The sequence below is a fragment of the Falco rusticolus genome, chromosome 1 (assembly GCF_015220075.1).
Source record: "Falco rusticolus isolate bFalRus1 chromosome 1, bFalRus1.pri, whole genome shotgun sequence".
NCBI lineage: Eukaryota > Metazoa > Chordata > Aves > Falconiformes > Falconidae > Falco > Falco rusticolus.
Window position 1 is genome coordinate 122937338 of NC_051187.1, and position 15216 is coordinate 122952553.

The 15216-nt window shown below is 49.3% G+C and overlaps 1 protein-coding gene across 1 annotated transcript; it reads right to left on the reverse strand.

The window, feature by feature from the left end:
• Window positions 1-8543: 8543 nt before the first annotated feature.
• On the reverse strand, window positions 8544-14065 carry LOC119153106 (storkhead-box protein 1-like). The gene is made up of 3 exons (XM_037398999.1): window positions 13610-14065; window positions 10941-11008; window positions 8544-9429 (listed from the first exon to the last, which is right to left on the reverse strand). The coding sequence occupies exons 1-3, from the start codon at window positions 13965-13967 to the stop codon at window positions 9319-9321; spliced, it is 537 nt and encodes a 178-aa protein (XP_037254896.1). The 5' UTR covers window positions 13968-14065; the 3' UTR covers window positions 8544-9318.
• Window positions 14066-15216: the final 1151 nt, after the last annotated feature.

Here is a 15216-nt window from a genome sequence, read left to right on the forward strand (position 1 = left end):
GATCCTGGCACAAAGCCACCATGGAGAGGAAGACAAGAGCTTGCATGCTCACACAAGCTTTTAAGCAGAGAGATAGCATTGAGAAAAGGTCAGTCACAGATAAAGGTAAAAGCCACACTTTTTTTTTTTTTTTTTTGGTGTGAACAAAAGTTCACACAAAAAGAAATTCAAAAGGCAGGAAGCGAAAAGCCTTGAGAAATTCACTGCAAGTTTGTAAAGGAGGGTGACAGTATCCCAAGCCTGGTTATTAATACCAAATCTGGGTAAGGCTGAGCTAGCCTTAACCTAGGGACTTCAGTCACTTACTGCGGCAGCTCATCACAGGCTGCCTGAGCAGCAAGGGGAGTTAGCACGGCCAAAACCCATAATTATTGCTGGAGTTGAAGAATGCAAACCATACCTGAGCTGGCTAGCTCGAAACTAGCTCAGATACATTTATGTTCAGCTGCAACACACGCAGGAAAAAGTCAAGAAGCCTAACCATGAAACAAAGCCTGGTCATCTTGCAAAAGTTCTGAGACCTATGGTTTCAAGAAGGGAAGAGAAAACCCCACTAGACATCACTTGCCTTTCCACCCTCGCTTTTCCAGGATGACAGTAGGTCACTTCCCCAGGTGTACTCCTGGGCATTGCCACAGACAGAAGAGAACAGGGCAGTACCGACAAACGTGCTTCAGTAGAAGACGTGGAGTTGCCTTGAGGTGCCAATCTCATCTTTTCTTACCATAATTAGGAAAGAACAAGCCTGCGAGAAGTCATATACAGTACTAAAACCTACAGGTAACATCACACAAGAATCAGTTTGCAGTTTTGTGAAAAGAACACCATATAAACCATTACAGGCTCCAGCTCCCTTCTGCAACACTCCATGCAATCACTGCCGGTGTTTCCATGGCATATACCACAGACCAGGACAGTATGACATGCCTACTCTTAGGTCTACTGACCCCATGGGCCCAGCACTCGTTTTCTTAGTGAACAACTACAGCAAATAAAGTAAGGACAGGATAGCTGTCCATGAAGCATTACGTGTTTATGGCTCCACATTCAAGGCAAACACGTATCTAAGTATCTGTGACTGCAAACTCACCGTAGCTCTACTCAAGCTTTCAAAAAGACTTATGCACGCAGCTCATTCATGAAGCAGGCTGAGGGGTGCCACAAGAAGTAATTACTACAGCCCAAGCGGTGAGGAAACAAGTAAAGCAAATCCAGGCAGGTTTTGAGCAAGAATTCTTTGCCTGATGGCCTATTTAGAGATTACCTCTCATTCACAAGTAACCTCCTATGTGCGTATAATTATCCAGGGGTTTGCTCTGTGAGAGCACCTACGGACTTCAGTGCCAGCTCAGTGCTGCCGTGCCCAGCACAACGTCGATCTGACAGAGCCACCAAGTTCTCTGCCCAAAAGCATTTCTGCTGTCAAACACAAGGCAAGGAGCATCGTTTTCCAAGCTTTCCAACAGGCAGCCCTCGAAGCGCCAGCTATCCCCGTACGTGGTTAGGTGGGCTGCTCCAAAAGTTACCACTGCAGGTGTCCTCAAAGCAGAGAAGGGGGAAAAGCGCAGAGCAAGCACTGAGCTCCAGGGTAGCTGCCACAGATGATGAATTGTGAACTATGAGAAGGGAAGGTTTGATGAAGTCTGCAGCGTGCTGGCAGGGGAGCACGAGCTTCAGCCGCACAGGTACCTGACACTCTGGCATTAAATGGTGAGGGCTTGGTGACCTAGGTTTTCAACTTTGTTGGGTCTGCAGAACCCCAGGTGATCTGCGAACTCTTTTCCAGAAAGATAAAAGTGAAAAGCTGTGCTTATATTTGCTGTATTTCTGCTGGAAACTCCGCAGTTCGCAAACTGAGGAAAGCTGCAACCAGCAGGTTATTACTGACCGGGACAGGAGGCAATGTAATGATTCAAAGCAATGGGAAGATCCTCAGGAATTGAAATGGGTGCACAAGCCACTGAGCAAAAGCATTCACCGGCATGGAAACAAGAAAAAAAAATTTGAAATAGCACGTCCCAGTTGTTCAACATTTTCCCAGCTAGTGGGAAAACAGTTCTGTCAAAATTATTTCCTTTTTACCCTCGTCGGTCATCACAAAAGCCAGCTCTGAAGTCTGTAGCTCACTTTTCTTGCATTTCACAAGATGATTGGCGTCTAGTGGCTCCCAACAGACAGGATATATTTTGGCCTCTCTCCCAACACAAACACTGAAGAGATTGGAAAGACGGCACTGGGATTAATTTAAGTAACCACTGAAACCTGAAGCCCAACAATTATCTAAGGAAAAAAAAAATTAAAAAAGACTCACGTGCTGCCACACAGATAAATCTGCTTTCCCTCTTTAAGATCAAACATGTCACTGAACGAGACTCGTTATTGACAGAGAAAAGCAGAACAATGATGGATGTAGCAATTCTGACACTAAAGCATTTTACAGCCGTACTGCACTTGAAAGGTAGCCAAGAAGCAAGTCCCTGCAGACCTTCCAGCAGCTATTTGGCATCAGCTTCACCGAGGAGCAATAGCTGTACACCTCTAACAAAGACAAACGAACCATCAGAACGTACCCTGGAAAGAAAACCAAAGAACTTGAATTAATAAGAAATCTATAAACGAAAGGTTACAAGCTAGTGCCGTAAATAAAAGATGACAAGATGATAGCCACCAATTCCTGCCCAAGGCAAGAAACCAGACTGATTGTAGGCCAAGGTGCCTGCTTTTTGTGACTTCATCTTTATTGACAGAAGTATTAATTAAGACTTCCTTCTCATAATTTTATTGAGGAAGTATTAATTAAGACTGCCACTTCATACTTTTATTGAAGAAGTATTAATTAAGACTGCCTCTTTGTACTTTTCCTGAAGGCATCTACAGACCCTGGATGACCTGTTCTGCTGTTTATTTTTCAAAGTACTGTACACTTCAAAAATAAAAATGCAAAGAATACTAGTCCTGATTCTGCAAGCTTAATTCTCAAAGAGCTCCTGGCTTTGATGCAGATGACCCACTCTGGGATTAACCAGGCAGAGATTCCTCTGTTCCTGTGGCAAACCTCTTAACAACAGTCAGGCAAATGCAAGAACATACAACATGCCTATATTTAAAGAATATATTATATATATTCTACTGTGGAATGCTTAAGCACACAAAAATTCTTTGAGAAACACCACAAAGCTTCATAGCCCTATGAGTTCTATGTTCTTCCATCCCCACCTTGCAGGGATCTCCCAATCTGCTGAAAGATGGAGATGACACCATGTAGCTAGACCTCCTAAGAAAACACATTAAGTCCTATTGAAGTCTCTGCTTTCGAAAAAACAGAGCAGACCTGACACCTGTCAGATTTGCTTCCCTACCACATGAAGCACTACATCCAAGATTATCCGTTCACATCACTCAGAACCTGGCCAGCCTCCCTTCTCTTTCAGTCTCCTACTCCTTCCAGATGTTCATATTCATAAAGGAGACTTCTCCACAAGGCTGACAACTGGTCTGAAGATGACTGTTTAAAAAATATACTTGTTTCTAGAGCACCTAAGATTGCAGAGACTGGAAGTTACTGTTTTCCTGCTCACTGTTTACCCCCTGTTTACCCCTTAATGACTGTTCTCTGCAGCTTCTCACAAAACATTTTCCTCTTTAACTGCATAGGATTTTTCAATCAATAACACCAAGAAGGTGTTTCTTTTAATCAAAAGGATAATTGTGACAAATTAGCAATGACTGCAGGAAAGCTCAGTGTCCTTAAAGCTCTTCTCAGCCCGGCTTCAGAAACAGCGGTTGAATGTGCCCCTTTAAATTCCCTTTTCTCAAATTAAACTAGGGACAAAATTCCCACCCTGGTGTTGGGTTTTGGTGTGGTTTTTGTTTTTTTTAATAACCCCTCCTGCTAATAGCATCTGTTATGTTAGATACTGCTTTTGCTTTAAAATAGACCTTAAAACCCTGTCTGTCGGCTGGCTAAGCTGCCATGTGAACACGCAGCTACCCAGGACACCCCCACAGCCCCGGCTGCCCACCGCGCAACACCAGGCACCTGAACCCCCACACACACACACAAACTCACACAGCTGTCCACAACCCGCTCCTCCTTTGACTTAAACAGCCACATAAAAACCAGGAACGTGATGGCCCACCAGGACACCTCCTTCCTCTGCTCTGTCCCGATGCTGTGGATGTTTCCCCCTCTTCCCTGGGCTCTCAGGATTGCCCACGCCAGCCCGGGCAGGGGCATTTGCAAAGCCTCGCCGGGAGGAGCGGATGGAAATCCTCGCACAGGTGCTGACCTGCTTCTGGCTTCCGAAGCCAGAGCATCTCGACAGCAGCCTCAGATTAAGCAAGGTGTACGGCTTGCCCTGAGCGAAGACGGGTAGCGACAAAGGAGGCCCTTCAGGGAAACCCAAAGAAAACCCTCGGCTTGCTCTTAGTGCCAGCTTTTGTTATTTCATCTGTCAATTAAAAGAGAGGTTGTCTGGGCACTAACCCTGCAATAGGCGCAAGCAGGAGAGCAAACATTTAATGCCGGTCTGCCCCAGGGGGAGGCAAGTGCAGAGTCCGCTCCCACACGGGCTGAGGAGCGGCTGGAAGGCTCAGGGGCAGGCTGAGCACTCCTGGCAGCCAAAGAGCACCCCAAGAATCCATTGACTAAACCCTCTAAAAGAAAAGGGGGAAAAAACCCCCACCAGAACCAAAATCAAAATAACAAAAAACCCAAACCAAGCCACCAAACGTACAGAAGTTCACTGCAGCATCACATGGAGTTCACAAGACTTCGGTCACCTATCTAGAATTTGAACACAATCAATTAACAGACCATAATAAATCTCATTTATGTTGGGTTGATCTCTTTGGGAAGGGACATGGGCAATGAACTGTACATGCATTGCTGCTGGCACAGTTGCAGGGCTTAGACCCAAGGATATCAGTAAGACAAGGTGAGTAGACACCATATATTTATTAGGCTATAAAGTCTTCCTCGCAATGACCTGGAGAAAGGCTGATACATCCAGAAACCTATCTAGTTCTTCTATATTTTTTGCATATAGGAAGATATCCATAGATATTATGACCAAAGTGGAAAATACAGCTACAGTCTGAAAGAGTGAATATTAATTTGTCTTTCTTCTTAAGCAAGTTTCACTAGACTTGGTATAAGCTTTTTTTAAAGGACAAAAAAAAAATTTCCCATTTTTCAAAAAAAAATACTCATTTTGTAGCCCCACAATAATACCTAAGATGATGCTGCCAAATCTCAAACACACTAGTAGCACCCAGCTGCTTCTGATGCTAATAATACACGGCGAGTTTTACAGCTCCAGCGTTAAACACAGTCCTTGCAGTCTCACCCCTTCTCGAGAGCTTCTGAACACCCAGCGAGCGCGTATGTTACTGCACACGCGACTTCCAGGCAGGAGATAAGCAGGAGTTACTAGAGCTGCAGTTACTGGTGCGGATGGATGCAGTGATGCACTGCCCTGCTACCCACGCAGGGACTGAGCCACTGCTCAGCCGCAGTCCAGCCCCAGGTCCCCCCCTCCCAAACCACATTTTTCTTTCCCCTCTGCTGGCACCAGGAGGAGGAATCAGCCTCCCCAACAGCCAGCCAAGTTCTGCTGGCCACTGAGGTTTAGGCCATGTTATTGGGAAAGCCACTGGGACTGGTCACCTTCCAACAGCCCCTCTCCATTTTTTCGGTGGGATTCCCTGTACCGCGGCCAGCAATGGGCCCTTCAGCATCCTTGCTCTCCTCCGAAGGCGAGCGTGAGCTAGCATATGTACCTTCTGAAGCACTGGCAGCTAGCAAAAACTGCTTTAAAACCAAAACTTCAGGAAGGTACCCACACCACACTCTTCAGATGGAAAAAATTTTCGTTGTCACAGTGTATAGATTTTGTAAAAAACACTAGGAAATGACTCCAAGCATAGTTCAAGTGAACAGTTTACTTTTATAAAAGAGCAATCTTTAATACTGCTGCTTATCCCTTTGTTAATCATCTGATAGTGGAATTCAAGGTTAAGCTAAAAGGCTCTGTGTTTTACTCAGACTTCTGCTGTTTTGTTGTCCTGTCCCACCCACCCCCCCAAAGAAAGGAAGAACAACAACAGTCTCATATTGCAGGGGTTAGAAGTATATCCAGCTCCACAAAACACACTACAGAAGTCATTATACTCTGCATATTTAAATGCACACCATAGCAACTTTCTTTCATAAGAAAACCAAAAACAGGCTTAATAAGCGCCAACAGCAATATTACACCATTGCTTTTCTGCTGCAGAAAAAGCAGCAACGAGAAGAACCACTATTCAGATTCCCTGAGTAGTTACTGACCTTTGAATGCATGCTCTATTGCTATTGTGGCTGAGAACAGGAGCCCGATTAAAAAACGGAGTCGTGAAGACCTGCTCAAATGTCAACGGGAAAGCACTTTGTTTCATCAAAATATACATGTTTGTACATTCTTAACATTCAGGTATTTCTTGTTCCAGGTTTCAGGTGAAAAATCCCAGGTCACAAACTGAGGGATCAATTACACTGGACAGAAGAAAGCATGTTTACATATTAGGTGAAGAGATTTTATTCCAAGAAGAACATAATACCCTTAAAAACCTTTCCAGATCTGGCCCACCCAGGGAGTAGTTTCGATACTGGAAACTGGAGACTGCAGTAACATTCCCAGCAGTCAACATCATTAGAAAATAATCAAAACATTTATGCTTTTGTATTTAAAAGAAAGAAACCAAGTTTGGAGAGAGCTTGAATGTTACAGAACCCTGTTAAATTTCTGCTACTGCAGAAAATTATTATTAAGAGGTTCCTCCCATCCTCATGTTTCTGCAGGGGAAACCACCATCTGGCTGCAGCTTTTATTTTCTCCAAACGCTTCAGCCTTTCCTTGACTACCAAGAAAAGAGGAGCCTCCTCATCACGTGTTTGCCAAAGCCAAGGGAAGGTGTGATGCTGCTCAGAAGGTAGCTCGGGATGCCAAGAGTCTTGAAGGACAGCCAGTCCACTTGAAGGACACCCAGTCCACCTGGGTTGCATCTTTTCTGCCACCCTCTCCGAACGGATGTCTTGAGTGCAGATGAGAACACGGTAAAGCCCTGGCATGCCCTGCCTGGGAGCCAAGCTATAATCCTCCTGGCCAGCAGAAAGGTGGACAGGTTCACCATCTGGATGAATGGCCCGAGGCAACACCGCCAGCAGAGCTGGGAGAGAGTTCCAACTGCATTACCATTCCCTTTACAAAGAAGCCAAATCAAAAACCTGCCACTTACGCCCCCAGACAGCCGTGTTTGCATACGTAGCTGACCCTTCCTATAGCGTCGCTGCGCTAAACACACATTTCTCCAGGAAACAAAACGAAGCCGTTTCAAGCTAAATTTTAACCGCTGGCAACACACCTAGAAGGTCTGAGCTTAGTCTGCTAAAATCATTGCAATTTGATTAATAAAACCTTAGGCAACGTGCCCCTAACAAGCCAATTAGAAAGACAGGACAAAGCTGGGAACATGTTCCTGAGCTTTTGTGCCACCAAACGGTGAAGAGGAGCGGGCAGGGTGGGGGTACCTGTGGCCGGTGGCCCCACAGCCCTTGCCACGGCCCCTGGGCACCCCATCCACCTCAGCCTTTCTAAAACCAAAACTGACTGTACAGAAGAAGAGCGGGACAGACGGAAAGGCGATGCAGCAAGTGGCCCCGTGGCACATGGTGCTGGCAGCCCAGGAGCCCGCTTAAGCGCTGGGAGTAACACTTGACAAGGGCTTCATTCAGCCCCCGGCTAAGACAAGGGCCCTTCGAGGAGGGAAATAAGGAGCATTTAATTAAAGACCGGACCCTCACGCGCGGACAAAGAGACGGAGAGCGTGAGGGCTCTGGTGCCACTTGCCCTTCGGCAGAGCCCCACAGCCAAAGGCTGCCGGCGGCCACCACAGCTCCCTTACAGCATCTCTTCTTTAACTTGCAAGACCGGACGGCTTATTCGCCACCGGGAAGGGCTCTTGACTATACAATGGCACTCTTTGTGGGGGGGCAGGAGGTGGGGAGACAGTACTGGCTGCCCGTTGACCTTATAAATCCTTCACTTGAGTTGCACAATGAATACCATGCGTCAGTGTCTTTGACTTCGCTTCTTCACAAGAAGCTGCTTTGAGCGGAAAAAAAAAAAAAAAAAGGGAAAAGAAACGAAGTCTAATAGGTCGGATCTTTCTTTCCTGTGGTTTTTTTTTTATTTTCATAATACGTTCTAGACAACCTGCATCACTCTTGCAGGCCATCCACAGCTTTCTTTAAAGAGCAAAAAGCATTTCTGACTCCAAGATTTCACTCCCAAAACACAAGCACAAAACACACGCTGCGAAATCCGGCACTTTCTATGCAGCCCATACTCGTTTAGCTGCTGCCTCTCTCTCCCCAGTCTCTAAAAGCTGCTTTTACAAAGTACATTAAAGGCCCAACCCAACACTTGTGAACAACAAAGTTCTTTGCTCAGAGTTGGGAGTAAATTCATAAGCACCTCAGCCAGGCCATCAACATTTTTATATTTTTTTTGGGCTGCAATAACCACCTCACAAACATACAAAGTGCTTAGTGGATCTCTAACCATCTCTAAGTTGGGGTGGGACAGAAGGAGAAAAAAACTTGTAGTTTAAATCCCCTGAAGTTCCCATGGTAATAACCACAAGGCATACAAAAGGTGCAGATGAGTGTGCAGTAACCTCCTCCTCAGAGGTTTTATTACTATGAAACCTAATGCTCCCTCACTGAAAAGAAATTTTCATGATATAAAGGAGATAATTGGGAAGAAAAAAAGACAAATCACGTTTTATGACTGGCTATAGATGAATAACATTTGATGTCCGACAGTCTACACTGCACCATAATCATCCACTAATGACTCGAAAACTCACTGTGAAAATTACAGAACCTAAACTGGTGGGGTGTTAATTTAATTTTTGGAGGCAAGAGAGAACACGGCAGGGAGGGAAAAGAAAGGGAGCACTTAGCTCCAACTCCCAGCGTGGCAAAAAAATTCCTCCCCCCCCATGCCTGGCCGGGCAGGAACAATGCACAACAGCCTGGCCCCGCCGACTTTGCTGAATTATAACTCCTGCTAGTTAGTTTAATTATTGCACATACATTTCTGGAAAACTCCATTTGAACATCCGCTTCTAATTGGAGAAATTGCTCTGGGCATGACTGAAGGGTTATTATAAAGTTTGGACACTTCTTTTCAAGCAATCGTTACAAAAGGGCATGGCCCTTCCACGAAGCATATGAAAACCTCTCAAAGGTGCCCATTGTCCAAGACACAGAAATCAAGTGCAAGAGATGCAGAAGGAAGTCTCCGTTGGGAACACAAAAGGTGATGAAGACAAGAAATTGAGGTGCAACACCCTGCTACACCACCAGTGCCTCACACAGAAGAGCTGAAAGGGGGAAAAAAAAAGTAATTCAGCTTCCAGGATGACAAATATCAGTAAGTGCAAATGGAAGGTGTGTCAAAGAAAGAAACCTTATTAAAATACTAACGCTCATTAAAGACTTAAATTTCAAAAGCCTTACAAAGTTACAGGAAAGCCTCAAATCACTCTTACCAAAGACAACGAATTTCATCATGGGACCTATAGGTTTGCATAAGGCTTCCTTGACCCCCTAAATCAGCATATTTAGCATGTGCTGGTTTGGGATGGTTTTTTTTTCAGAAACTGTGTATGTTTCCCAAAGCCTCCCCTCCAGCCGACTTAAAAAATCTAGAATACACCCACCAATCTCCTAATACCCAAGTAACTCTTGATCGCTGCAAAAATGGATGCTGGGCAAGCTTTGGTGGCATAACCATTTCGTTTAATAAAACTTGCAGAGAAGTAAGTTTTCAAGTCACACACGAAACATCCCCTGTATCCTCAAGCCCTAAGGTGTTGGTGCTAAAGCAACTTTCTGATATGCTTTGTATTCCTGCCCTCTTTCATGGTAGAATCTTATTGTATAATTTGAGCTAAATCTCTGTACACTGGAATCTCACGTGGATTTAATCCATTTGCTTTCTGGCTCAGATACACCCACACCAAGGATACTAGAACTGCCCAGTCCCTGTTAGCTATAGATTACACTTCCAGGAACTTTTCATTATCAAGCCAGGGTCACTTAAACGTGGAAAGACTATTCAGAGACGTCTCTCCTCCCGGTTTACATTTTACAGTACCAGCAGCAGAAAACATGCCATGCATATTAGAGGTTTAGTATTCTTTCCTTCTCACCAGCTACTTTTTCCTCCAGTTATTATCCCTGTGGCCATCACAACCCATTACTCATCAGACCAGCCAAAGCTCTGGACCACAACGAACAAGAAATAGCAGCTACACCAGCAGAGGTTTGAAAGCCAGGCTGCGGTCGGAATTCCTGGGTCACGTTAGCACTTCACCATGTGGGTAAAGGGAAGCGTTGTCCAAGGCTCTCCGGTACCTGGGCACGGAGGTGGTGCAGCTGAGGAGGCATTTCTGTCCCTTGCCCCCTGCCAGGCGGCAGTGGGGAGTCAGGACGCTTTCCCCACGCTGCTTTTGGGGCAGGCAGCCTGGCCCCCAGCTACCCCGTCCAGCCGTGCTCCAGGGGCAGGTGGGGCAGAAAGCCACCCCCACCTTTGTGCAATGAGAAAAGGCAAGACCGACCCCACAGCATTGCCCGGGTTCTCTACACACCAGGGCCATGGGGGAAAGACCCCCATGCACCCCCTCACTGCTACACCCGGCCAGGGCAACCCCCTATTCCTGCCACGGCACGGGGGCTACCAGCTGGGGCAGAAAACAGCAGCTTCACGTTCATCAAAAACACCGTGCCCCTTTTTCCCCTTGATCCCACCAGTTATTTATTAACAGTAGTTAAGTATTACTGTTCCGCACCTCCCAACAGGCAGCTTTTCCCATCAGGCTGAGATACCTACCTCTGGTTTTGAGAAGCAAAAAGCATAGGGACTTTTTGTCTGTAGGTGTACTGTTTGCTTCTTTAATGCTACAAAGTGGAGAATAAAGTGTGAGAGCGCTCCTAAATAAGTCACAGCCATTTACACATTAGGCACCTAATTATGTTGAAAATACAATTACACACATTTAAGCAGCTGCTCATGCCCACGGGCCAGGCCCGTTACTTTGACAATTCTTTAACTACCTAACTTTACAGTAAGTGCAAGTTGAATCTACGTAGATACTAAGACCTGAATTATCAGTCTGGGTGTGGAAAAAAGGCACTGGGGGAAACAAACCAAAAAAAAAATCAATCAGTTGTTCTCGTTTCATTTAGCGCATCTAAGGACACTGCACAACAGGCAAGACTCCCACAAGGTCCCCGCTCTTCTTGCATAGCCTTTAATCAAATACTGAAAGGCAGTTGCTATTTTTAAAGTCGAATGAAAACTTTTGGCTCCGGTCGTGTGCAAATTCGCAGCAAAGATAACCCACCCCACCCCCAAGGAATGTATATTATTTACACACCAGCAAGCTTACTTATTAACGCAAACTTCTAGTGAAAGTTGTGTTTCCGTGTTTTAAAACCGGTCACAAAGACCTGTTTACATTCCCTGTCTGGCTTTAGTAACATCAAGGTCAGAGCCCAGCCTTCCACAGCCCTCCTGCGCAGTGGGCTGAGGAATGTCGCCTAGTGGGTAGAGTTCAGGGACACCCCACAAACCAAACACTGACCTTTACACTCCATCAGGTGATGGCACCCATTCAAAAGCTCTTCATCCTTGGTCCAGCTGGAGCCAAAAAACCCACATGAGCTACACTGAGCAGCTAGCGTTGACCGCTGCCCGAATCTCTACACTTACCAGCACACCCTGTTGCAAAAGTAAAGGCGTGAGGATGTAAAGCCCTGGGTGGAAAGCAGCACTCGCAGGTTTTCTCCCCTTGTTTGCTGGCCAAAAACAGCAACTCCAGCCAAACTTCTCCAAGTTCACTACCCAGCTTTCTACCCTCCTCTAAATACTGGTGGAATGCAGAAAACTTTTCTAACACTAGGACAAGACTTAACCACCTGCTCTCCAACACTGGTTTGTCATCAGAGGTTCAGAGGAAATTTCACTATAATGAGGGAAAAAAAAAGGTCCATCAGCTCATTTTTAAAGGGACGGCCCTGAGCTTCCCTACCAGCACGGAAGAAACGGTAATAGTCGAGCAAGTCTATGGGGAAATAGTGAGCCACACAAGTGTCTGAAAACCGTGTGAGAGACAGACCGCTGACAAACAGAAGAGATCAGACTCTGCATTGCCTGTTCCAGAAGGGCACTGACAGCTACAAACATTCAAAACTGAGACTGAAAAAAGAAACCGTGGAACACGGAATATTCAGACTTCGTTCTTTGCAGGAACCTTACACAGCTAATATTTTTAAAAGACTTGCAGGCGAGCATCCCACTTTAAGGATCTGAAACTCCCAGTGCAGAGCGCGCATCCCTAGCTCTGTGACCTGGTCCAGGTACCCGCTGCATAAGGCACAGATGACAGAGGGAATACTTAAGGAAGAGACAGTTTGCCTCACCATCACCGCTGGAACAGCCACGGGAAGCAATGAGACCTTTGCAACAATAAACCAAATCTTCACAGTTTGTCTCCTCTCCATAAGAGAAGCTGCCTGTTTCAATCTGTGAAGGCTGCAAGTTACCTTAAATCCTAAGGAAATCTTCAGTTCTGCTGTCCTTCACAACTCCCCGATATATACAACAAATAGCTACAGCTTTATTTCTTAGAGAAGGGGTTTTTTTGGGGGGTGGGTGTCAAAACAAGTGCTGCAAACATGTTTGCTCTCCATGCTAGGATTTTTTTTTTTTTTTTTCCCCTGAAGTCAGGCAGAGATGCACTCCTTCCCAGGCCGCTGTACACACTGGCGGGATCCCCTTGGGGAATCATGCCGTAACTTGAACCTCCAGCCCACCACAGAGCAACAGCCTTGCCATCTACCGCCTGCGCTGCAGCCACCTGCCTTGCACTCAAAACCGCCTTGCACCCCAAACCCACGTCCGCTCCTCATCTCCTGCCACTACCCTCACCATGGCAGACACCCTCACAGCAATACAGCGATACAAGTTTAAGCTACCAAGTAGATATAAAGCAAAACACTGGTTCAGCGAGCCTAGAAACGCTAGACCGTACTTTTAATTTTTCCAACGTTGGCAATTATTATCTTTGATTAACCGATTACCAGTCTGGGGAAAAGCTCGCATTCTTTGTAAGCGTGAGCAGTTATGTGCTGAACGGTGTGAAGGTCTGTAAAGGTCTGGTAGCGCAGGGGGGCGCGGGACCCCGCTACCGGGCATCGCCTGGGACCAGCACGCCCGAGGAGCGAGCTGCGGGAGCCGCCCGGCGGGACAGCGGGACAGCGGGGCTTCACCTCGCCCGCCGAAGGAGACGGAGGAAGGCGCCTCCCCGGCCCGGCCCGGCCCGGCCCGGCCCGGCCCGGCCCGGCCCGCAGCTCTCCTGGCGATCCCCGGCACCCTCGTAACGCCGCCGGTCCCGTCCCGGCTCACCCACCCCCGGCCCCTGCAGGGGCAGCTCGGCGGGGCCGCCGCCACCCGGGGCAGAGACACCCCCACGTCCCCCCGGCCCCGACGGCACCTACCCAGGCACTTGATGTGGAAGCCGCTGGGGGGCTTGAGGGAGCGGCGCGCCCAGCCCTGGCGCAGCACCTCCAGGTGCTCCTCCTTGCCCTGCACCAGCAGCACCTGCTCGTCGATCCAGCCCAGGAAGAAGGTCTCGGCCACCGCCGCCGTGGCCCGCCGGTCCCAGAAGTGCTGCATGTTCTCCCGCTTGAAGTCCGCGAAGATCTCGTAGCCGATGCGGTGGCGGCCCAGTTCCGTCGCCGGCCCCGCGCCGCCGCCGCCGCCGCCCCCCCCCGGCCGCCCCCCGGCCGCGGCGCCCAGGACGATGGCCAGGGAGTGCGGGGCGATCTGCAGGCACCGCTCCGCCCTGCGCGGCATGGCCGCTTACCGCCCGCCGCCGGGCATGGGCAGGGGCACGGGCATGGGCAGGGGCACGGGCATGCCTCCCCGCGGCCGCGCTGCCTCCCGCGACCGGCTGTCCGCCCCCCGCGCCGCTCCGCCCCCGCCACGACACGGCCCGGCACGGCCCGGGCCGCTCCGCCCCCGGCACACCCCGGCACGGCACGGCACGGCACGGCACGGCACGGCACGGCACGGCACGGCACGGCACGGTTCGGCGCGGCACGGCACACCCCGGCACAGCACACCACGGCACAGCACACCCCGGCACGGTCCGGCGCAGCACGGTCCGGCGCGGCGGGGATGCTGCCCCCCGGCAGCCGTTTCCCGCAGCGGGCAGGGGCCGCCGCCACCCGGCGGGGCAGCCCGCACCCGGGAGCGCCGTCCCCAGGGACGAACCGAGCCCGCTGCCCCGTCCCGGCGGGGGTGCAGGCTGCTCGCACCCGCCGGTGTCGGGACACCGCACCCTTCCCCGTCTGAAAGACAGGGGCCTCCCCCCGCCACCCCCGGGTTATCCCAGCAAGTCTCAAGGTCGCTGTATTTGTGCTTCTTCCAGTGGTTTCCCAGCTGCAAACACCCGGTGAGCTGCACCCACCCCGCTGCGCCCAAACGTCCGTCACCACCTTCGTCGCCGCAGCCATCCTGTGTCCCCCTGTCCTTAGGGGTGCTGCCAGCCGAGAGCGATGCTCGGAGCAAGTGCAAGGTTTGCTCCCGACTTCTGTGGCTTTGTTCCAGCAGTTTAATATTTTGCTTCCTCTGCGCTCGGGGTCACCACCTGCCCACCAGGCGCGAGGGAGAGCCCAGCGACAGCCGGCAAGGTGCGAGCAGGACTGGGGGCCCTTCCCGGCCTGGGCTGTGCGTCAAGGTGGCTGCCGAGGCGCGGGCGGTGGTAGCCAAGGTGCCGGTTACACTGGTGAGAAGGCAGATTGAGGAACCTCGCTCCATAGAAACCCTCCACCCCACAGTAAAACCGAGTCTCAGTTCTGAAGACAGGGCTCGAGTTCCTGAACCGGCTGTAGCTGTTGGGCACCTTGGTGCTGCGCCGACTGTGCTGGTGGCTCCAGTGGCACCCGGGCCCTGCCCCAGGCAGCGGGGCACCATGGCACTGGGGAAATGGGCGGTGAAGTGTCGGAAAGGTAAGGGACACCAGGAAGAAAACGGAGCCACAGAGAAGAGGGGCAAGAGTGGAGGCAGAGGAGTGGGCCCCAGTGGGAGGAGAGCGGAGGCA